We start from the raw sequence: 24491 nt of genomic DNA on the forward strand, positions 1-24491 counted from the left end.
GTAGCTGAGATTACAGGTGCACACCACACACCCAGCTAATTTTTTTGCATTTTCAGTAGAGACGCGGTATCACCATGTTAGCCAGGATGGTCTTGATCTCCTGACCTCGTGATCTGTCCGCCTTGGCCTCCCAAAGTGCTGGGATTACAGGCATAAGCCACTGCGCCCAGCCTGAATACAAATTTAAATAAAAGAGACATCGGCACTGCCTTGTCTCGGCTACTCCTGGCTGGGCGGCCCTGTGAAGCAGCTCCAAAAAAAAAAAAAAAAAAAAAAAAAAGACACATCATGTTTCACCCATGAGATTGGCAAATAAATTTTAAAATCTCACAGTAGAAAGTTTTGGCAAGATGTAAGAAACATGAAGCCTCTTCCACTGCTGCTGAGAGTATAATTAGCTATGGCCACTTTTGAGAGTAACATGACAAGCAACCAGTGAAATTTAAAATATCACCCTTCATTGCTCAACATTCACCTTCTGGGGCATATATACCCTTGAGAAATTATTCTGCATCGGCCTAAAAAAATTTGCAAATTTGTGTGTAAGGGTTTATGACAGCAAAGGAGTGAAAATAATGTAAATATCCTCTAATAGATGAATGGACAAATAAAACAGTTTACAAAGCAGTAAAAATTAATGAACTAGATGAGAATGAACACATGAACACACACACACACACACACACACACACACACACACACACACACCCCAAATTTAAGAAGCAAGTAGTTACGGATTGATATTTATTTATTCAACAAATATTTGGGTGCTTACCATGTGTTAGGTAGGAGCTGTTAGTACAGCAGAAAACAGACAAAGCAAGACAAAGTCTCTGCTTCACACATTTTACATTCTTGTAAGAGAACACAAATAAGCAAATAGACATGATACTATTTATATAAAAATGTTAAGGGTGCATGTATGGTTTGGGATGTATAGCACATATACACACACATATATTAATGTATACACACATTTTTTTAACTGCCCCTTGCAGAGCAGGGCTACTCTAAAAGCAGTGTGCCTAGGGTAGCCATACTTTTAAAAAATATTTAAAAATGGACCAAGAGGATATAAATGATTTTTTTTTGAGACTGGGTCTTGCTATGTTGCTTAGGCTGCTCTTAAACTTCTGAGGTCAAGGGTCCTTCCGCCTCAGGCTTCCGAATAGCTGGGACTATAGGCACATACCACCATGCCCAGTTTATATCATTTTTATAATATTGGGAGGAAGGAAAATAAGTGGGACTTGGGGTGTGGGTGGTTGGAGGGAATGTTAACTATAGCTGCAATATTTTAATTTTCTAAAAGTCATTCTTTGGCCAAGTATAAACACATACGTTTTCTTTTGTAGTTACAATTAGTAATTGAAAGATTTTTTATAGTATAAAAATTTGGAGTCTAAGTTAATGTTTCATAAATTGAGGTCTGAGCACATTTCTCTTTTTTTTTTAACCAGTGTCATGTGATACTAGCGCATTTCTCAAGATAGAAAAACACTGAAGTATTTATTGATTCATCCTTGCCAAATTCATGAGTGACTAATTTATAAACTAGATTGACCATTTGTGTTAATTTCCAAAGAAAGGGGCTAGAGACTCAATGAACAAATGGATAGTACAAAACCTAAGCTCTCCTTTTCTTACCAGCACTGCTGGTAAGAAATTGGATTAATTAGGCATTAAGCCCTTTATGAGATGTGGCTGGCACCCTAGTTTAGATCATGTTCAAAACATCTGTCCTTTTTGGGATTTGTAGGAACTCTGTGCAACTCTGTAAGTCTCCTTTTCTCATTTAAAATGAATGGATTAGACTAAATATCTGAGATGAGACTAAATACTCTTCTGGATCTTAGATTCTAATTCACCCGTTTATATAGTAGTTCTTTTTCAATTAAATCTTTTTTTTTTTTTTTTTTTTTTTTTTGAGACGGAGTTTCACTCTTGTTACCCAGGCTGGAGTGCAATGGCACGATCTCGGCTCACCGCAACCTCTGCCTCCTGAGTTCAGGCAATTCTCCTGCCTCAGCCTCCTGAGTAGCTGGGACTACAGACACGCGCCACCATGCCCAGCTAATTTTTTTGTAGTTTTAGTAGAGACGGGGTTTCACCATGTTGACCAGGATGGTCTCGATCTCTTGACCTTGTGATCCACCCGCCTCGGCCTCCCAAAGTGCTGGGATTACAGGCGTGAGCCACCGCGCCCGGCTCAATTAAATCTTTACAAATTAGTTCTTCTTTCCTCTTCCTCCTCCTCCTCCTTCTTCCCCCTCCCCCTCCCTCTCATCCTCCTCCTCCTCCTCTTCTTTCTTTCTTCTTTCTTCTTTCTTCTTCTTCTTCAGATGGAGTCTTGCTCTTATTGCCCAGGCTGGAGTGTAATGGCATGATCTCAGCTCACTGCAACCTCCCCCTCTGATTCTCCTGCCTCAGCCTCCCGAGTAGCTGGAATTACAGGCACCCACCACCATGCCTGACTAATTTTTGTATTTTTAGTAGAGATGGGGTTTCACCATGTTGGCCAGACTGGTCTCAAACTCTAGCCAGACGGCTAGAAAGTACTAGAATCAAGATTTCAAGAGTCTGGCTCTAAATCCTCTACAGAGGCTTTTGTTAAGAGCTAAGTAAGGCTGGGCACAGTGGCTCATGCCTGTAATCCCAGCACTGTGGGAGGCCAAGGTGGGCGGATCACCTGAGGTCAGGAGTTTAAGACCAGCCCGGCCAACATGGTGAAACCCTGTCTCTACTAAAAATACAAAAATCATGGCCGGGTGCAGTGGCTCACGCCTGTAATCCCGGCACTTTGGGAGGCTGAGGCAGGCAGATCACAAGGTCAGGAGTTCGAGACCAGCCTGGTCAAAACAGTGAAACCCGTCTCTACTAAAAATACAGAAAATTACACGGTGAAAACCTGTCTCTCCTAAAAATATTAAATTTAGCTGGGTATGGTGGCATGTGCCTGTAATCCCAGCTACTCGGAGGCTAAGGCAGGAGAATAAATTGAACCAGGGAGTTGGAGGTTGCATGAGCCAAGATGGCACCATTGCACTCCAGCCTGGTGACAGAGAGAGACTCTGTCTCAAAAAAAAAAAAAAAAAAAAATTAGTCAGGTGTGGTGGCAGGCACCTGTAATCCCAGCTACTCCAGAGGCTGAGGCAGGAGAATCAATTGAACCTGGAGCAGAGGTTGCAGTGAGCTGAGATTGCACTCCAGCCAGGGCAACAGAGCGAGACTATGTTTCAACAATAAATCAATACATAAAATAAACCACGCAAAAAAACGATGTTGACCGGGCTGGTCTCAGAACTCCTGAGCTTAAGCAATCCACTTGCCCAGCCTCTCTAAGTGTTGGAATTACAGGTGTGAGTCATTGCACCTGGCCAGCTATTTTTCTTTTAAGGAAAATCAGAGGCTGCTGTGCTTTGGAGTAGCCATTCCTTATTCCTTTACTTTATAAAAAGAAAAAGAAAAAAAGGATGGGTGGTTTTACTTTGAAACTTTCAAAACTATTTGCAAATACAATTTTTCTCTAACTAGTTTGCAGTAGAGAGTTTCAATTCAAGGTCAGAGGAGGAAGCCAACTAATGAAATGTTCACTAAATGATTTGTCGGTGTTTCATATTTTCTTTATCATCAGTTAGCATTCCCTACACCATCACTTTAGAGAGTCAATGGAATTTTATAGGATTAGGCCTTGGTTAGACTGGGAGGCCAATAGCACTGTTCAAGCACATGGGTTGTCTGTGTTTGAAGCCTGGCCTGTCATTTGCTCACTTTCTGACCTTGAGCAGATTACTTGAAGTCTCTCAACTTGTTTCCTCGTGGGGATAATAAAAGTACTTCTAGGCAGTTTGTGAAAACGTATAAAGACGTTAAAAACGGCCAGTCGCAGTGGCCCACACCTGTAATCCCAGCACTTTGGGAGGCCGAGGTGGGCAAATCACCTGAGGTTGGGAGTTCAAGACCAGCCTAACCAACATGGAAAAACCTCATCTCTACTGAAAATACAAAATTAGCCAGGTATGGTGGCACATGCCTGTAATCCCAGCTACTGGAGAGGCTGAACCAGGAGAATTGCCTGAACATGGGAGGTGGAGGGTTGCAGTGAACCACGATTGCACCACTGCACTCCAGCCTGGGTGGCAAGAGCAAAACTCTGTCTCAAAAAACAAAAATTTAACAAAAAGAGGTTAAAAACATTGCCTAGCATATAGTAAGCACCCAATAAATAAGAATAAGAAATAATATTTGAATAGTAATTACTTTATGCCAGGAACTACTATAAAAGCTGTATATATATATATAAACAATTAGCTATTACTAGTATTACTAATTCCTAGTTCAGGATTTAGCTTAGTAAATTTTCTGCTTCAGAAGCAAATATGAGAGGTGAAAACATCAACTTATTCTCCTCAGTCTGAGTTACGTACTTTCCAAATAAAGTCATAGGGCACCATTTCCTTGCTGTCAGGGAAAACAAGACATGGGTTTATCACCTATCCCCTCAATTTAACAGCAGAATCTAAGGCATGTACTCTGTAGCATTTAAGCCGAAATTAAGAGTTGGCAGGTATTGCTGCTCAACTGATACCCATTTTAGGAATGATGCTGAATCATAGCATTTTAGCTGGTCTTCTCTCAGGACACTTACTACTTTCTATGACCCTTGTTATCCTGCAAGTTCTGCAAGGGCACACTCTGTGTCTTAACTAGTCACCTTTGTAACCCCTGCAATGCTGAGCATGAGACTGAACACTGGAGGAGAGGAGGGGAATAAAACATCTCCAGGGAAGGGGAATGTAATGGGAGCCTCTTAAAGTCCCACTGGCAGCTTATCTTTTGAGTGAGCTGACTTTTTCCTATTTTCACACATCTCTAGTAAAATAGGTGTACCAAAGGGCATATCCAGGCAATAGAAGCGATTGTAGTTAAATTCCACCATACGCTTTTCCTGGAGATAGTCATGGTGTCTCACGATCAGCCTGGCTCTATTAATAATAGTCATTACAGGAAGCTGCATGCCAGGTAGAAAGAGCCATTAGTTATTACTACTCCAGTGCCAAAAAGTAAAGGCCACATTATATTTCCATTTCTTCTCCTTAAGACTTTTAAAACCTATAGAACATTATGTCCAGTATCTCTATTTCTCACACTCATTTTCATTTTCTATAGCTGTAAAAAAATTTTTGTTTTTTTTGCTTGCCTACATCCAGAAAAAAAATTTTAATATTAGGACTATTCCATTCCTGCATCTATAAGGAATAGCAAATATTTTATACAGCACTATGGTTGGAATGGTAAACAAAAATAAGTCAGAAAATATTAATTTTTGGCTCCTATGGTAATTTTAACTTGTCCTCTTGGTGTGGTGTGGATGCACCCAGGTTGGACTTCACACACAGCCTGTTGCATTATGTTGGCTCATTGTTAGAGTTCAGAAGTCACTACCTAAGTGTCTGATTGCTACACTGTACATTACCTCAAGATACTATAAAGATTAATCCGATTACAGACGGGGAATCTATAAAACTGAGTAAGCTTCTTGATAATAAAACTATATAAATACAAAATACTGTTTTATTATTGGCAAATAATATATTGTGTTTTAGCACAATACATAAGCTGCTAGGCATTTATTCAACCTGATTGGAAATGGGGACTTTTTATACTGAATCTAAAAATATTTTTACTTTAGACTGCTTTGATTAAAAAATTTTACCTTAGGTTGCTTTCATTAAAAAAAATGTTAGGCCGGGCATGGTGGCTCATGCCTGTAATCAGAGCACTTTGGAGGCCAAGGCGGGCAGATCACCTGAGGTCGGGAGTTCAAGACCAGCCTGACCAATGTGGTGAAACCCCATCTTAAAAAATAATAATAAAAATAAAAAAATTTTTTTAAATGTTTAAGGCTGGGTGAGGTGGCTCACACCTGCAGTCCCAAAACTTTGGGAGGCTAACGTAGCTGGACCACTTGAGGCCAGGAGTTCAAGACCAGCCTGGCCAATATGGTGAAACCCCATCTATACTAAAAATACAAAAATTAGCTAGGCACAGCGGTGGGTGCCTGTAGTTCCAGCTACTTGGGAAGCTGAGGCAGAATTGGTTGAACCCGGGAGGAAGAGGTTGTAGTGAGCTGAGATGGCACCACTACACTCTAGCCTGGGTAACAGAGGGAGACACTGTCTCAAAAAATAATAATAATAAATAAATTTTAAAAGTTGGACTGGGTGCTCGCTTCGGTAGCACTTATACTAAAATTGGAACGATACAGAGATTAGCATGGCCCCTGCGCAAGGATGACACGCAAATTCCTGAAGCGTTCCAGAAAAAAAAAAAAAAAGTTGGGCTGGGCGCAGTGGCTCACGCCTGTAATCCCAACACTTTGGGAGGCCGAAGTGGGCCGACCACCTGAGGTCGGGAATTCGAGACCAGCCTAACCAACATGGAGAAACTCTACTACTCTACTAAAAATACAAAGTTAGCCGGGCGTGGTGGCGCATGCCTGTAATCCCAGCTACTTGGGAGGAGGGAGGTTGAGCAGGAGAATGGCTTGAACGTGGGAGGCAGAGGTTGCGGTGAGCCAAGATCGTGCCATTGCACTCCAGCCTGGGCGACAGAGCGAGACTCCGTCTCAAAAAAAAAAAAAAAGTTTAAAATATCATTGGTCCTTCAAGTTATACCTTCATTCTTTGATAACTGCTATATTGAACACAATCTGCTAACTGCTTTACCATGACTAAGTAATCACTAGTGATTTGAACCCAGTTTTAATGCCTGACTCTCAACATATGTGCTCTGCCTTCTCACAACCATGATTTCAAAAATCATAACACTGGGATCCAGGTGCAGCGGCTCATGCCTATAATCCCAGCGACGGAGTGAGACCCCACTCTTAAAAAGATATCATAGCATTGAACTGGGGGATCCCACTGAGATGAAACTTGGGTCAAAACGATGAGACTTGGGACTCTTCCTTGTTTCGTTTGTTTTGTTTCAAATAAAGCCATTCTAGAATGAGACACAAAATTCTGAAATATTTTATAGTGAACAATTGAAATTGAGTTTCATCTTGACAAGACTATCTAGGACTATATACCCACATCTCTTTTGGAGAAAATAACAAATCTAAACTGAAGTCAATTCCTGAATATGACAGGCCAGGTCAAATGGTTCTCCTGGCCCTCCCGCGGGATGTCACTCATAAACGAGATAAACGTCATAGTCTGGGCACCACTCCCTTCCATGCTCATGACCTTCCCACGGAGGCCCCTCTCCCTCACCAGGCACTTTCATCTTGGGAATATACATCAGTCCTAGCGAAGAAAGCAGCAAGGCCTTTTCCCAGCTCACAAAAACCAATACAAATCTTAGAGCCTGTATCCCACAGCCGTGACCAACGTGACCTGGCACCCCTTTTCTGCAAACTTAAAGGTATCTGGAAATCGGGCCCGGCTCTGAAAGCCAAGGGCCTGGTAGGTGCCCGAGAAGGAGGAGAAACTTTCTGTGGTCGCATGATAATCGCAGTCACTGCACCGAGACCCGTCCCCTGGCATCCCTAGGCTCCAGCTGGCAAGAGAGACCACCAAGGCGGGGACAGCCAGACTTCTATCCAGTCGGGAAGAGGGCGGACCCATCTAGGAAGGGCCCGAGGGCCACTGGGACTATAATCCCGGCGGGAAAGGCCGCGCGCGTGGCACGGCGGGAAAAGCAGCGGCGCGCAGAAACACTAGTCCCGCCCCGCGCCGCGCCGCGCTCCAGCGGGGCGGCCCTCCCGCGAGCGTCTCTGATTGGACTGCCGAACCCCGCGCGCTGATTGGCCGCGTGGGCGAGGCGGAGGAGAGCCGTGCGCAGCGGCGTATGTGGGGCCGTGTGCAGACCCGCGTGTGGCGCAGGCAAGGACCCTCAAAATAAACAGCCGCTACCTTGCGAGCCGTCTTCCACAGGCCTGCGTCTGAGACTCCGTCGCTGCGGGCCCGCTCCGACGCGGAAGGTGAGGGCTGGGGGAGGGGGCCGGCGCAGAGGGAACCGCAGTGCGGAGCGGTTCTGAGGCGAACAGAGAGGGTAGGGAGCGGCGAGGCGGCGATGGCGGCTGCACTTTGGCCTGCGCCGCTGCTGCGTCAGGCGGGAAGCTCGGCTGCTGCCGCCTCCTCGGACCCTAGTTTCTGGCCCACCGCTGTCAGACGACACTTCTGCCCTTTCTTCGTTCTGGGAAGCTGGGTCGCCGAGCATGGGGGCCTCTCGGCGCCAGGGCCGCACCCCAGGCCGCAGGCTTAGGGCACGGGGGGCTCGGACCCTTGCGCCCTTGGGGCTGAGGCCCTAATGCGTCGAGGGTCGCCGAATGAGGGGCAGAGGGTGGATTTGGCGGGAACTCGGTGGAAAGAGTCCGCGTTGTGGGGAAAGGCTCCCGGCTGCGGACGAAGGGAGAATGGGTTGGGTATAGTCGTGCAGACCATGTGCTGGGGTCGTGAGCCTGACGGGCAATGTGCCAAGGGTTTTGGGGGCCTTAGAAAAGGGTTCTTAGGCCGGGCGCAGTGGGTCACGCCTGTAAGCCTAACACGTTGGGAGGCCGAGGCGGGCGGATCGCGAGGTCGGGAGTTCGAGACCAGCCTGGCCAACATAGTGAAAAACCGTTTCTACTAAAAATACAAAAATTAGCGGGTCATGGTGGTGCACGCCTGTAGGCCTAGTTACTCGGGAGGCTGAGGAAGTAGAAGCGCTTGAGCCCGGGAGGCGGAGGTTGTGGTGAGCCAAGATCGCGCCACTGCACTCAGCCTGGGCAACAGAGCGAGACTCCGTCTCACAAAAAAAAAAAAAAAAAGAAAAAGAAAGAAAAGGGTTTTTGAAGACGCTCTTGTGTTTCCGGTGGCCAGACACCACTGGAAGACTTGTGAGCCTTTAGAGTTCGTACTCCCCATACCTGATGGTTTCCCTGATTCTAGTATTCTTATCGTTATTTAGGTAGTAAGTTGCTTGTCTTACATTAGCATTCGAAAAGGGGCTAATGGGGCCCACTTTCCCTGAGTCAACACGATTTAAGTTGCTGGGATCCTTTAAAAGCGCCATTACCAGAAAAAAACACGAATTTGTCAATCCTCCAAAACCATAGCAGCAGTCGGTAGTCTTTGCATCATTTCTTGGATTAATGAAACAGATGTAATTACAAACGAGACAGACATGAAATTCGATTAGCCATATTCCATCTAGATTTTTCCATATCGTGAAAACCTATTTTAGAATGGCATAATTCTCCACATTTGGGTTTAGGTGTTGATGGGTAAGACTTGTGCTTGTTGCCACATGTTAACCACATGGCTTCAGCCACAGGGCACTTCCAAAGGAAGTGACTGCTGGTCTTGTGGGGTCTTGTAAAAAGAGAACATTGCTCAGTAATCGTCTGTGATTTCAGCTAGTGTGTTTCAGTCATTATTCTGAAGGACTCAGAAGAGATACGAAGCCAAAACTCTGAATTCGTTTTTTGTCTTTTTCGAAGTGAAGGTCGTCTAATGTATATCCCCATCTTGCTCTTAAATTACGTTTTTAAAAGTAGATTCTCCCCCTTTCGTATTGTTTGACCCAATTTTGGAGTGAAACATAACCAGTTAACATTTCCATGAAGGGATTAATCTTAGAATTTAAATTTGCAATTTTATGTTGTTTGCTTAAGTAGTATAAACGGAGCGTAGAGCTTTTAGGGTTTCAAAAAGATAAGATATTTAGTCCTTATCACTTAGGCTTCCCCCTCCCCACTTCTAAATAGTTTTAAATGCTTCTAATGAGTTGGTCTAGTTAAGGTTAATGAAACACCTGTAAACTGCCATGATCCTAGGTACATGCTATTTTTAGTTTGTTGAGTCTGATTCTTATCTACAAGAGTTCTTTGTGTATTGGAATATAAAAGGAATAATTTATTAGATTCTCAAAGGCAGAATTAAAAACTTAAAGTTTTCCAGATTTCATCTCTTGATAACAGTTTTTCTTTAAAAAAAAGTAACAGTTATGTTTGTGTTTTTCTGAGGAACCAAAGGTCCACATTTTTTTTCGTATTGGTAACAGGAGAGGTAATATATTTCAAACATATGGTGCAGTCTGTAAAATATTTTGAACCAAATCAGTGGAAGACCAGGGGTTTTTCTTACACTGGCATTTGAACATCTGAAACAGCCAGAGAGATCTTTATCTTAAAGTATAAATGTGTTTTGTTACATGATTTATGACAATTCTACTTGGCTTTTAAAGTTCAATAAAATACGTGGCATGCATATGGGATAATACCAAACTGGTGCCTAAAAGCAATGAAACTACCACTGGACTAATTGGATTGAATGGTGTATTGGCTGAACAGTTGACCACAAGAGATTTTGCTTTTTTTTTTCCCTGCAGGAATGAGAGTTTAAAAAATGATTGGTTTTTTTCTCTTCCTAGCTTCCTGACAGTAAGTAGAAAGCCAGGAGAATGATGCCAAGGCATCCTGGCCTGCTATGTGGAGAATGCTCTTTCCCTACTGCCTCACTTCATAGAACTCTTATTCTGGCAGTGTCAGATGCTGCTGCAGCAAGGGAATGCCACTGAGTGATTGCAGTAAGCTTTGCAGCATTTTCATGTTTAAAACTACTGGGATAATAAAGTGAGAACTTGGGGCCACCAGATTTCAAGTTGTAATTAGAAGGATTTTGTTTTAGGAATGTGAGAGGGCTACAATGATCACCTGGAATGGCTCCATAAATACAGTGAGGTGTTAACTAGTGAAATCAGGTTGCCAGTGTTTGTGTGTTTGGTGAGACTCGTAAGTTCTGCCATGAAGTTAAGGAGAATGTCTGTCTTAGCTTAAAATTCAAGAAACCTGTGTGAATGAAGTCAAAATTATGACTGTAGATTTTTTTTAAAAAGCTATCAGTTCTAGTTTTACTTTGTTTTTATCTAAAGAGAAATACAGAATGAATACAATTCAATTGTATGTGGGGGAGATGGTGGAGGGTGGGGTGCTGAGTCTCGCTGTGTCACCAGCCCAGGCTGGAGTGCAGTCTCAGCTCACTGCAACCTCCGATTCCCAGATTCTAGTGATTGTCTTGCCTTGGCCTCCGGATAGCTGGGATTACAGGTACACACCACCATGCCTGGCTAATTTTTGTATTTTTAGTAGAGATGGGGTTTCACCATGTTGGCCAGGAACATCGAGATCTCCTGACCTTGTGATTTGTCTGCCTTGGCCTCCCAAAGTGCTGGGATTACAGGCGTGAGCCGCTGTGCCCAGCCATGGCTTTTTTAAAGTTACTAGATACATAGTATTACCTTTATGTAATATTTTGAAGTAGGAAGTAAATTGTATAATTCCCTGCTTTAAAAATACTACACAATGGCATTTTTGTCATATATTATGATAGCATTTTTGTGTACTTTAACTTTTTTTTTTTTCTGAAATGGAGTCTCGCTCTGTCACCTAGGCTGGAGTGCAATAGCATGATCTCGTCTCACTGCAACCTCTGCCTTCCAGGTTCAAGCCATTCTCCTGCCTCAGCCTCCCAAGTAGCTGGGACTACAGGTGCCTGCCACCACACCTGGCTAATTTTTGTATTTTTAGTAGAGACAGGGTTTCACCATGTTGGCCAAGCTGGTCTTGAACTCCTGACCTCAGATGATCCGCCTGCCTCAGCCTCCCAAAGTGTTGGGATTACAGGCGTGAGCCACCTCGCCCAGCCTCAACTTTTGATGAACTCTTAACGAAAGCCTCTGCAGAGGGTTGAGAGCCAGACTCTTGAAATCCTAATGTACTTTAGATGTGTGGCTTTGGGTAAGTCACTTGGTGTCATATCTTTAGTTTGTCATTGAAATGGAGCAAGAATACATTACTTGTAAGGTTGTAAGATTATATATATGTTCACTAATGCCTGACTCATAGGTATCCAGGTATTAAAACCCTTCAAGAAGTAATCAGGCCAGGCAGAAATGCATGTTATTAACCAAGGTCAGGCAGTAAATGCAGGAACCAGGATAAGAATGTAGAATTGCCCCCCAGGTAAGTACTCTGTTTTCCATTCTCCTGGCTGGAATGCAGGTAATGCAGAATGTATACTGCTTCCTTTCTTTGCATCCGTAGTTTGTTTTTATCAAAACAGTCTGAAGTGTTCCAGTACCATGTTGGAACACTAAACTGACTTGCCATCTTAACAATGAGTATATACATTCAGAGGGCAAAAGCTCCAATGTGGTCTCAATGCAGTTAGGTCAACAACATGAATGAGTCAGGGATAATCCTTTCGAAGTTATTAAGGATATATACAAATGTGAATGTGTCCAGCTGTGTTAGGAAAACCATATAAAATAATAAAGATAGCCAGAATCACACCTTACTTTGCTAGTATCATTTTTTTATCCCTAACTTTCCTGTTGCTACTTATTTTAAATGTATTTTCTAGGATAGAGTTATGATCATTCTATTTATTAGAACCCAGATTGTTAGTCTTGACCACATACTGTTAGGTTTTAGTAGTTTACTAGATTTGTTCTTAGTATCAATAGTATGGTACAATTACGTTAAGGTAGACAAATTTAGTATAATAATCATTTGTGGTTCATTTAATTCCAATATTTAATCTTTAAAGCCTCAATAAGTACAAAATTTGTAAAACAGTTTTTTTCTTCTTCCTCCCCCCCCCCCCAATGGTCCCTCCTGTGGGAGTAAAATAGTTATGCTTCTTAGTTTAGCTTTCATGGCCCCTCACAGTCTTGTCAGACTTTTTTTTTTTTTTTTGGAGACAGAGTCCCTCCCTGTTTCCCAGGCTAGAGTGCAGTGGCGTGATCTCAGCTCACTGCAACCCCTGCCTTCCAGGTTCAAGCAATTCTCCTGCCCAAGCTTCCCAAGTAGCTGTGATTATAGGTGTGTGTTACCATACTCGGCTAATTTTTGTATTTTTAGTAGAGATAGGGTTTCACCATGTTGGCCAGGCTGATCTTGAGCTCCAGACTTCAAGTGATATGCCTGCCCCAGCCTCCCAAAGTGCTGGGATTATAGGCATGAGCCGCCATGCTCTGCCCAGACCTTACCTTGACTTTCTTAGTCATTCCTTCTCCTGCCTGGCATGCCCTGTGCTCCTACCACCTTTTAAAGTGGTTTGTGTTATAAAAATTTGATACACAAAAATTGAAACTTAGAACAGATGTCTTGATGTCTGGTAGTTGAAAATGTGAATTGATTTGGAACTCACCTGTTTTTCTCCTCTTAATCTCTTTTCCATTCCATTCAGGAAATAGAACTGTAAGGTGGGAAACCGAGTATAAGCAGTTAGCCCCACTCTGCTATGTAATAGACTTTGGACTGAGTTCTGTCTACTACCTGTAAGCAGTCTAAGGTAATTGGGGAAATAGTGGAAAGAATAACTATGTACTCAGAAGACAAAAATTTTGATAGGTTTTTTTTTTTTTCTGAGGTGTCACGCGGCCGGAGTGCAGTGGCATGATCTTGGCTCACTGCAACCTCCGCCTCCCAGGTTCAAATGGTTCTCCTGCCTCAGCCTCCCCAGTAGCTGGGACTACAGGTGGTGCCACCATGCCCAGCTACTTTTTTTGTATTTTTAGTAGAGATGGGGTTTCACTGTGTTCGCCAGGATGGTCTTGATCTCCTGACCTCATGATCCACCCGCCTCAGCCTCCCAAAGTGCTGGAATTACAGGCGTGAGCCACCTTGCCTGGCCGATAGGTTTTTTAATTGATTATCTATTAAGCACAAAGTACTGTGTAACAATTCTTACCACATACATCAGTTTTATTATCTCTTTTTTACCAGTAAGACAGATGAGCAGTCAAATGTCTTTGAGGTAACACAACAAGTAGTTAAACTGGGTTAAGTGATTAACCCAGGTTAAGTATGGTCCTAAAATAAAATCTCTTTTATAGTGACAGGCAGGCTACATCAGTGCACTATAGATGTATCAGATTTTACAAAAATTTTTTTCCAGAGAAAACACAAACCCAAGGAACCTTTAATTAAGTGGTCCCTTAGGTTAGTGGGGTTTTGTTGTTGTTGCTGCTTTGTTTTGAGACGGAGTCTTACTCTGTCGCTTCGGCTGGAGTACGCTGGTGCCAGCTTGGCTCACTGCAACGTCCACCTCACAGGTTTAAGTGATTCTCCTGCCTCAGCCTCCTGAGTAACTGGGACTACAGGAGTGTACCAGCTAATTTTTGTATTTTTAGTAGAGACAGGGTTTCACCATGTTGGCCAGGATGGTCTTGATCTCCTGACCTTGTGATCTGTGTGCCTCTACCTCCCATAGTGCTGGGATTACAGACATGGGGCACTGTGCCCAGCCCCATGTTAGTGGTTTTTGGCAAAAGGAAGAAAATACATGTATTCCTGCTGGCTGACAAAAAATGAAAAACAGTATTTTGTTTTTTTATTGAAGTTAGTATGTTTTGTAGCATTGCATAAAAATAGTACTGAAGTCTAGTTGGTTATGAATTCTTGGACTAATAGAACCTGGATGACAAGTTAGAAGTTCTGGCCTGGCTGCTGGCTATTTTAGTTGTCTTGGGTGTAAATTTCTCAGCCACACATGGGGATCGTGTTAGATAATGTGGGAAAAAAATCTAATTTTCATGGTTTTATGATTTATCCGTTTTTTTTGCTTTAATATTTTCCAGTCTTTGCTTTATTATAGATTGGAATCCCCCAAAATAACATAAGTAAAAGATAACTTCTGTTACAGATTTTTAAAAACATTACATTGGGAATGTCCTTTTGAGTGATTGGCCTTAATCCCTGTCAGAAGCTGAAAGTTGTGGATCCTAAAAATTCATTTGTGCAGAATCCTACCTATGATTTCAGAAAACTGAGAGTTTCAGGGAGTGACTGTAGTCAGTCCTTAATGAGTATAAAACTTGAGAATACATCGTTACTTTAAATTAATGATGCAATAACTCTTGTGACTGATAGCAGTAATTTAGGTGCTTTATTGTTAGTGCTTGGTTAGATTGGATTGGGTCACTAGTTTATTCACCAAATTACTAAAGACCCCTGTCCCCCAAAAATTAAAATGCTGAGTTACATAATGGCTACTAAAAGGTTAACTATATGGGGTGTTTGATGATTCAAAGGTGAATTACTTGGTCTCTGCCTTCAAGGAATATCATACAAGGCAATATGGCACTGCCATTAGATAGATATTAACAGAGTGTCCTAGAACTTTTTTTTTTTTTTTTTTTTTTTTTTTTTTTGAGACAGAGTCTCACTCTGTCGCCAGGTGCTAGGCTGGAGTGCAGTGGCACAATCTCGGCTCACTGCAACCTCTGCCTCCCGGGTTCAAGCAATTCTTCTGCCTCACCCTCCCGATAAGTTGGGACTACAGGCGCATACCACCACACCCAGCTAATTTTTGTATTATTAATAGAGATGGGTTTCATCATGTTGGTCAGGCTGATCTCAAACTCCTGACCTTGTGATCCATCTTCCTCGGCCTCCCAAAGTATTGGGATTACAGGTGTGAGCCAGTGCACCCAGCCCAGATTCTATTATAGAGTTGGCATTTGAGTTGACCCATGAAGGTTGAAAAAAGTTGTGACAGGTGGAGAAGGAGCAGGGGAGACCAGGATCGTGCAGCGAAATTCCAGCCAGAAGCAGTCAGGCAATGAGACAGATTCATGGGGCCATGATTCTCAGCTGTCTTACCTTACCCTAGTTTTACTAAGGAATATCACAGAATTCTGTAAAGACCTTTAAATATATTCTTCTGAGATGAGTACTAGGATGGGGACCTGCTGCCTAATATAAGTAGTGTGTTTCTTGAATGTTCTCACTCATAGGTGGGTATTGAATAATGAGAACACATGGACACAGGGAGGGGAGCATCACACACTGAGGTCTGTCGGGGGTGGGGAAATAGGGGAGGGACAGTGGCGGGGGTGGGGGGGTTGGGGAGAGAGCATGGGGAGTAATGCCAGATACAGGTGATGGGGAGGAAGGCAGCAGATCACACTGCCATGTATGTACCTAGGCAACAATCTTGCATGTTCTTCACATGTACCCCAAAACCTAAAATGCAATTAAAAAAATAAGTAGTGTGTTTCTAAAACATTATGGAAAGTGGTTAGTTTAATTATGTTACTAAAGACAAGTCTACCACAAGGGACCAGTTATCAGTGAAACTGTAAACCACCTGATTCACTGTGTTGGGGTTGGCCAAAGGGAGGAGAAGGCAGATTGCATACGTAAGTACCTAAGGCCACTGAAAGACACCTTTAAAAAGCATGTGTCGTATTGATGACATTTAGGGGCTAAAAACATTCTTTCTTCCCTTCTAAGACTTAGTGGTATTTTGTTTTGTTTTGTTTTGTTTTTAGCATTTAGTAAACATAATTATGCGTGACTAAAAATGGCAAAATATCTAAAATTTCTGTTCTAGTGTGTAAAGTTCTGCCTTTGCCACTGAGGTACATGTTTGTTTTACAGAATAGTACTTGAATTGCAGTCTTGTGAGACACTTTTAATGGGATTATTTTATTTGCTTGACTAAGTGGAGAAATGTCATTTGTAGTTCATAATGAAATGGAAGTAGAGCTTAATATTAAGTCTTAACATGCTATTTTAGCCAATGGTTTCCTTTCCAGAAATATTTGTTCCTGTCATTCTCCCTACCCCCACCTTTATACTAGATCTGGGTCCCATGACTAGAGATAAACAAGACAATGGAGAAACAGTTTGTGAGAAATCTTAACATTGATTAATCTCGGGTTCAAGTGACTCTTCTGCCTCAGCCTCCTGAGTAGCTGGGATTACACGTGTGTGCCACCATGCCCAGCTAATTTTGTATTTTTATTAGAGACAGAGTTTCCCCATGTTGGTCAGGCTGGTCTCAAACTCCTGACCTTAGGTGATCCTCCTGCCTTGGTGTCCCAAAGTGCTGGGATTACAGGTGTGAGCCACTGTACCCAGCCTTGTGCTGGGATTACAGGTGTGAGCCACTGTACCCAGCCTTGTTTTGTATTTTCTAAAAGCGAAGTATCTTGTTTAAATATTGTAAAATATTTAGGACTTGCAGATTGTCTGGTGGATTACTCTGTAAAAGTAATCATTTAAGTGCAAATAGTTATTTCTGAGAGCAGTTGTTAAATGAGCCCAAGTTGATCTGACTAAACTGGAGAAGTTACAAAATGAAGGTGGGGGAGAAGTGGTGCCATAAGCAGCTTTTTTTCTTTGACCATTTTATATGCCATTCTTTTTTTTTTTAATCCTAACTCTTACCTATGGTGGAAACCAGTTTACATAATTTAGGATTCTAATACTAGTACAGTTAAAAGAATGATTACAAAGCAGATACTCTTTCAAATTCTGTAAAAATATGTTTTTAGTCTCCTTCACTGGCTAGTTTCTTTTAACTAGAAATAATGTTTTATACATCTGAAACCACAAATAACTCATAGCCAAACGGTTTTTTTGGTTATATGTTCGTAGGCACGTGGCAAGAGTTAGTAGAAAGATTTCTCTTTTATTTTATTTTATTTTTATTTTTTTTAAGACGGGATTTCATCATGTTGGTTAGGCTGATCTTGAACTCCCAACCTAAGGTGATCCGCCCGCCGTGGCCTCCAAACTGCCTGGATTACAGTCGTGAGCCACCACGCCCGACCTTTTTTTTTTCTTTTTATTATTATTTTTTAGTGGAAAGATTTCTCTAAAAACTTACCCTGAATCAGATTGCACAGAGTTGGGATAAGTGAGTATTGGGTTATTTTATTTATTTATTTATTTATTTTCACTATCCACCTGGAGATGAGGGTTATTTTCTTTTGTATATTTGACAATGGGAACTTTCTGAAACTGAACTTTAGCTTAATTTTTAATTACTAAATATCTCTACAAGTTAATGATTAAATAGTTTCTGAAAGTGGAGAACCTTGCCATTTTCCTGACTGCCTTTTGGGTCTTTGGTGCTGTGGTTGAGTTAGCTAATTCCATCATCCAGTTAGTTTTACTCAGTTGGAAATATGTTTTTTTAGGTTATGGTACCCGTGCTTAGGTTTGAGAGGATATTTAAAATATGACTTTGTGTGCCATTGTTTGACAATGGAATTAAAGGTAAAAATATTTAGATATGGAAGTGTGAAAATACAGTTACATTGTTTTCATTCCTGTTCTATTCCATTTTATTCTATTTTAAGAATAGCCTCAATTTATTTTTAGATTGTTACATAAGAAGTACAAAATCCATTTGCTTTAGTGGGAGTTTTATTTTTATTTTAAAATGATACCCAATTAAAGGAATTTATTACGAAATTCTAAGTAGCCTTGTTTAAAATGTAGAATTACATTACAGAAACATTTGGAAAGGGGGGAATAAAAGAACAAAGCACAAACATTCCCAGTGCTGTAGGTGCTATTAGCGCTTTGGTGTAACTCATGGTCATTTTCCTAGTCTTTTTTTTTATATAATCATCTCTTGGTATCTGTGGAGAAGTGGTTCCACGACCTCCCTCAGGTATCAGAATCCTCCTCTGCTCAAGTTCCTGATATAAAATGGTGTAGTACTTGGATTACAACCTTTGCACATCTTCCCATATACTTTAAAATCATCTCTAGATTAAAACTTCTTAATACAGTGTAAGTGCCGATTAAGTGGTTGTTAACATTGTATTGTTTAAGGAATAATGGCAAGAAAAAAAGTCTGCATATTCAATACAGATGCCACTTTTTTCCCCTGAATGTTTTTATTCCAAGGTTGGTTGAATCCATGGATGCAGAACCCATGGATATAGAGGGCCTACTGTACTTTTGTACCCTCTAGAGATAAAATTTGTATCTTGCATTTGTTTTAACATATCTGTTCTAAGGAATATCTCAATCACCAGGCAAGTGCTGCAGTATAACTAGGTACTATATCGGGTGCTAAGGTTAAGAGAGTATTTTTTTCCACCAACTCCTCGCTCTGAGAATCCATTTTATAGGTTCCTTAGTTGGGTTATTCCAATTTTCTGATGAGTAAATAAAGACTTCTATTTGCAAATGTGTCCATTAAGCTGGACCTGGAATGAGTATTACTACCAATTACTTCTTTTCTTTTCTTTTCTTTTTTTTTTTTTTTTTTTTTTTTTTTTTTTTTTGTTTTTTTTTTTTTTTTTTTTAGATGGAGTCTCTATCCTCCAGGCTAGAGTGTAGTGACACGATCTCAGCTCACTGCAACCTCCACCTCCCAGGTTGAAGCAATTCTCATGCCTCAGCCCCTCTAGTAGCTGGGATTATAGGTGTGTGCCACCACACCTAGCTATTTTTTGTAGTAGAGATGGGGTTTTGCCATGTTGGCCAAGCTGATCTCAAACTCCTAACCTCAGATGTTCCACCTGCCTTGGCCTCCCAAAGTACTAGGATTACAGGCGTGAGCCACCATGCCCACTCACTACCAATTATTTTCTAATAATGAATTTTAATTGACCCTAACCCTATAAATTCCATCACTCCTTCAAAGACTGTATTAATGTGTGTATTATAATAGATCTATAATGCCCAAGCATGTAGTTGTGTGGGTTTTTTTTAACCAAAATATTAGCTTTTTTTTTTTTTTTTTTTTTTTTTTTTTTTTTGAGACGGAGTCTCGCTCTTGTTACCCAGGCTGGAGTGCAATGGCGCGATCTCGGCTCACCGCAACCTCCGCCTCCTGGGTTCAGGCAATTCTCCTGCCTCAACCTCCTCAGTAGCTGGGATTACAGGCACGCGCCACCATGCCCAGCTAATTTTTTGTATTTTTAGTAGAGACGGGGTTTCACCATGTTGACCAGGATGGTCTCGATCTCTTGACCTCGTGATCCACCCGCCTCGGCCTCCCAAAGTGCTGGGATTACAGGCTTGAGCCACCGCGCCCGGCCCAATATTAGCTTTTTTTTTCCCAGAATAATTTTCCAAAAATACAGTTAATGGAGAATAAAAGTTAAAAGAAATTTCAGTGGTTTAATGTTGTTACTCTTAATATTTTAAAGATCCGACTGTAGCCATGAGCAGCAATGAATGCTTCAAATGTGGACGATCTGGCCACTGGGCCCGGGAATGCCCTACTGGTGGAGGCCGTGGTCGTGGAATGAGAAGCCGTGGCAGAGGTGGTTTTACCTCGGATAGAGGTATTTTGTCGAATACAAAAATTTGAAGTACTTCAGTATTTGTTAGTATCAAGACTGGTCTGACTAGCCAAATTTCTTTTGTTTTTGCTCAAAACAGGTTTCCAGTTTGTTTCCTCATCTCTTCCAGACATCTGTTATCGCTGCGGTGAGTCTGGTCATCTTGCCAAGGATTGTGATCTTCAGGAGGATGGTAAGTATTTAACACTTCCTTTTCATACCCCTCTAGAGCTTGGAGAGGTGAGCACGTGCAGCTGCGTATAGCTTTTCCACCTTTGAGGTTTTGTATTGTATAATTTAAAACATAACACTTTGTAAAGGTTTTATAGTCTTGGTCTGTTTCTTTTCCTTATTGTTGAAGCCTGCTATAACTGCGGTAGAGGTGGTCACATTGCCAAGGACTGCAAGGAGCCCAAGAGAGAGCGAGAGCAGTGCTGCTACAACTGTGGCAAACCAGGCCATCTGGCTCGTGACTGCGACCATGCAGATGAGCAGAAGTGCTATTCTTGTGGAGAATTTGGACACATTCAAAAAGACTGCACCAAAGTGAAGTGCTATAGGTAAGGTATTAGAATGTTGTTACGGGAAAGCTCATTGCAGAGATTCTTCTACAGATGAATTAGCTATAAATGGAAGGCTCTTAGTAAATTCAGTGAAAGTTGGTTGTGACCAGGTAAGACGAGTTTTCAGCATACGTAACTGGCAGTCTATCTGTATATAATTCTGCATTCTGCCCTGATATTCTGTGACTTACGGCACTTGGACAGTTTTCACAACTGGACTTTTTTAATATGTAAGAGTGTTATAATTAGAAACTTCGAGAGACTCTATAGAAAGCTCTGTAATTAATATACATAAATCTTTCATCATGTAACCAGAAATCTTTGTGACATGTAAAGTGTATTATTTGATAAATGTTACCGTGTATGTACCTGTGAAACCTTAATTGCATAAAGACAAAGATCTTAATCAGTGTTGTAGTTTTAATGTTGGATCTCTTAATGGCAAAAATTTTAATTTTATAGCTTAGGCTACACAGTTGAGTATCTTCTTTTTTTTTTTTTTTTTTTGGTGACAGAGTCTCACTCTGTCACCAGGCTGGAGTGCAGTGGCGTGATCTCGTTTCACTGCAACCTCTGCCTCCTGGGTTCAAGTGAGTATCCTGCCCAAGCCTCCCAAGTAGCTGGGACTACAGGTGCTTGCCACCACGCCCAGCCAAGTTGTATATTATTAGTAGAGAAGGGGTTTCACCATGTTGGCCAGGATGGTCTTGATCTCTTGACTTTGTGATCTGCCCACCCCGGCCTCCCAAAGTGCTGGGATTATAGGCATGAGCTACCATGCCCGGCCGAGTAGCTCTATTTTATTTCTACTTCTTGCCCTCAGTTTATTAATGTAAACATTCTTTTTTTGGGGGGGGGGGGAGAGGAAGTGTCACTGTTGGCGAGCTGAGGTGCAGTGTCACGATTTTGGCTCACTGCAACCTCTATCTCCCGGGTTCAAGCAATTCTCCCGCCTCAGCCTCCCAAGCAGCTGGGACTATAGGCACGCACTACCATGCCTGGCTAATTTTTGTATTTTTAGTAGAGATGGGGTTTCACTATGTTGGCCAGGCTGGACTTGAACTCCTGATCTCATGATCTGCCTGACTTTGCCTCCCAAAGTACGGGATTACAGGCATAAGCCGCTGCGCCTGGCCAGTATAAACATTTGTTATCTTGAATATAAAAGTGTACTACTTGGTTTATTAATGGCTTTTTGTTCTGCACCGTGACTGTTGCTTTGGTAGACAGTTTTGCTCTGAGGCCCATTGTGAAAACTATTTTAATTTCTTTTTAGGTGTGGTGAAACTGGTCATGTAGCCATCAACTGCAGCAAGACAAGTGAAGTCAACTGTTACCGCTGTGGCGAGTCAGGGCACCTTGCACGGGAATGCACAATTGAGGCTACAGCCTAATTATTTTCCTTTGTCGCCCCTCCTTTTTCTGATTGATGGTTGTATTATTTTCTCTGAATCCTCTTCACTGGCCAAAGGTTGGCAGATAGAGGCAACTCCCAGGCCAGTGAGCTTTACTTGCCGTGTAAAAGGAGGAAAGGGGTGGAAAAAAACGACTTTCTGCATTTAACTACAAAAAAAGTTTATGTTTAGTTTGGTAGAGGTGTTACGTATAATGCTTTGTTAAAGAACCCCCTTTCCATGCCACTGGTGAATAGGGATTGATGAATGGGAAGAGTTGAGTCAGACCAGTAAGCCCGTCCTGGGTTTCTTGAACATGTTCCCATGTAGGAGGTAAAACCAATTTTGGAAGTGTCGATGAACTTCCATGAATAACTTTAATTTTAGTATAATGATGGCCTTGGATTGTCTGACCTCAGTAGCTAATAAATAACATCAAGTAACATCTGTATCAGGCCCTACATAGAACATACAGTTGAGTGGGAGTAAACAAAATGAAAAGACAAACGTGTGTTAATGGCTGTGCGAGAGAAATCGGAATAAAAGCCTAAACAGGAAAAACTTCATCACAGTGTTGATGTTGGACACATAGATGGTGATGGCAAAGGTTTAGAACACATTTTTTCAAAGACTAAATCTAAAACCCAGAGTAAACATCAATGCTCAGAGTTAGCATAATTTGGAGCTATTCAGGAATTGCAGAGAAATGCATTTTCACAGAAATCAAGATGTTATTTTTGTATACTATATCACTTAGACAACTGTGTTTCATTTGCTGTAATCAGTTTTTAAAAGTCAGATGGAAAAAGCAACTGAAGTCCTAGAAAATAGAAATGTAATTTTAAACTATTCCAATAAAGCTGGAGGAGGAAGGGGAGTTTGACTAAAGTTCTTTTGTTTCCAATTTTCATTAATGTATATAGTGCAAAATGCCATATTAAAGAGGGGAATGTGGAGGACTGAAAGCTGACAGTTTGGACTTTTCTTTTTGTACTGAAGTCATGTCTTCAATAATGAAAACTGCTGTTAAAAGGATGTATAGGATTTAGATGCTTTTGCAAAGCTATAGAAAATCCTCTTTGTAATCCATTATAATAATGCCTTTTAGTTCTGTGTTCATTCTGAACAGTTTTAATACCATTGCTGTTTTAGTGTTTGTTTCTTTTTTATTTTTTATTTTTGAGATGGAGTCTCGCTCTGTTGCCCTGGCTCGAGTGCAAGGGTGTGATCTCAGCTCACTGCAGCTTCCTCCCCTTGGGTTCAAGTGATTCTCCTTTCTCAGCCCCCCAAGTAGCTGGGATCACAGGCGTGCGCCACCACACCCAGCTGATTTTTGTATTTTTAATAGAGATGGGATTTACTATTTTGGTCAGGCTGGTCTTGAACTCTTGACCTCAGGTGAGCCACTGTACCCGACCTTTTCCTGAGTTTCATAAGAATCTGAAGTAGTGGATTCCTTGTTTTTGCTAGGATCTCATTTAAAGTGGAGATGGACCTTAGCACTCATCTGTTTAACTCACTTTATAGATGAGTTAAAAGAACCTTCATTTGCATAAAGATGAACAGTTTGTTAGAGCCTGAACCTCAACAATTCTTCCCACCACATGCCCTCTGTTTCCCAACTCCCAAGTTAAATGCAATTAGTGTCATATACTTTTTCCACTTAGTTCATTTTTCCCCCTCCATGTTGCTATGTGATTCTTTGGGTATGAGCTTTTCATCTTTCATGCAGGATCCTTCTGTCAGTTCATGGTATAGCGATTCAGTGGTGTCTCAGCTGTGCTGTGCACATTCCGACCTTGTTAAATTAATAGTCCAGAGCAAGCAAGAAAAAGAGGTAATAGCGTACTCATTTCTTTATGAATATAAGCTTATAATATTTTTTCATCATGTGCTATTTTTACTGAACAAATTGTATGTCTCACATGTTAACACAATAAATATCTTGACAATTTTATTTTCTACCACATGTATGAAACAGCATAAGGAAAGACTTATTCAAAGGCATCACTGTTAAATGAGGTTTGGGGGCTGGTGTGCACATGGAGTTATTTCCCCCAAATTCTGGGCCTCATGTAGGAAAACCTAAAACATAGCAAATGGGGTATGCTGTTATGGCATTTTCGGTCAACTTAGTTGTTAATAATTCTTTCTCCTGGCTGGGCGTGGTGGCTCATGCCAGTAATCCCAGCACTTTGGGGGAGGCTGAGGCAGGCGGATCAGGAGGTCGAGACCATCCCGGCCAACGTGGCGAAATCCCATCTACTAAAAATACAAAAATTAACTGGGCGTAGTGGCACATCCCTGTAGTCCCAGTTACTTGAGAAGCTGAGGCAGGAGAATCGCTTAAATAAATTCTGTGTTAATCACAGCTTTGTGCGTTGGGAAGGGAAAAAGAGCGGGTTGGTTAAAATGTAGAACTATTGCTTCCCATTCCTTGTGCTGA

At 41.7% G+C, this 24491-nt stretch overlaps 1 protein-coding gene and 1 non-coding gene across 5 annotated transcripts; both read left to right on the top strand.

The window, feature by feature from the left end:
* Positions 1-6224: 6224 nt before the first annotated feature.
* Positions 6225-6328, top strand: LOC116542846. Its single transcript, XR_004265372.1, has one exon. It is a non-coding gene; the product is annotated as a U6 spliceosomal RNA (small nuclear RNA).
* A 1438-nt stretch (positions 6329-7766) lies between these two features.
* On the top strand, positions 7767-23152 carry CNBP (CCHC-type zinc finger nucleic acid binding protein). Of its 4 annotated transcripts, none has more exons than XM_032267942.1 (5): positions 7767-7987; positions 19954-20091; positions 20189-20281; positions 20450-20648; positions 21928-23152. In XM_032267942.1, the coding sequence occupies exons 2-5, from the start codon at positions 19968-19970 to the stop codon at positions 22043-22045; spliced, it is 534 nt and encodes a 177-aa protein (XP_032123833.1). In that variant the 5' UTR covers positions 7767-7987; positions 19954-19967; the 3' UTR covers positions 22046-23152. The 4 variants fall into 4 exon arrangements, with proteins under 4 accessions (XP_032123833.1, XP_032123835.1, XP_032123834.1 ...); XM_032267944.1 differs by having other exon boundaries at positions 7801-7987; positions 19954-20070; XM_032267943.1 differs by having other exon boundaries at positions 7822-7987; positions 19954-20070; positions 20447-20648.
* Positions 23153-24491: the final 1339 nt, after the last annotated feature.

The sequence above is a fragment of the Sapajus apella genome, unplaced genomic scaffold, assembly GCF_009761245.1.
Source record: "Sapajus apella isolate SASKATOON/1434 unplaced genomic scaffold, GSC_monkey_1.0 scaffold174, whole genome shotgun sequence".
In the NCBI taxonomy this organism is placed as follows: Eukaryota; Metazoa; Chordata; class Mammalia; order Primates; family Cebidae; genus Sapajus; species Sapajus apella.

Excerpts from the sequence above, each read along its gene's own strand:
- CNBP (XM_032267940.1), top strand. The coding sequence starts at position 19,968 with ATGAGCAGCAATGAATGCTTCAAATGTGGACGATCTGGCCACTGGGCC. Across the intron at positions 20,282-20,446 it reads TTGTGATCTTCAGGAGGATG|AAGCCTGCTATAACTGCGGT; the intron begins GTAAGTATTTAA and ends TCCTTATTGTTG. Across the intron at positions 20,649-21,927 it reads ACCAAAGTGAAGTGCTATAG|GTGTGGTGAAACTGGTCATG; the intron begins GTAAGGTATTAG and ends ATTTCTTTTTAG.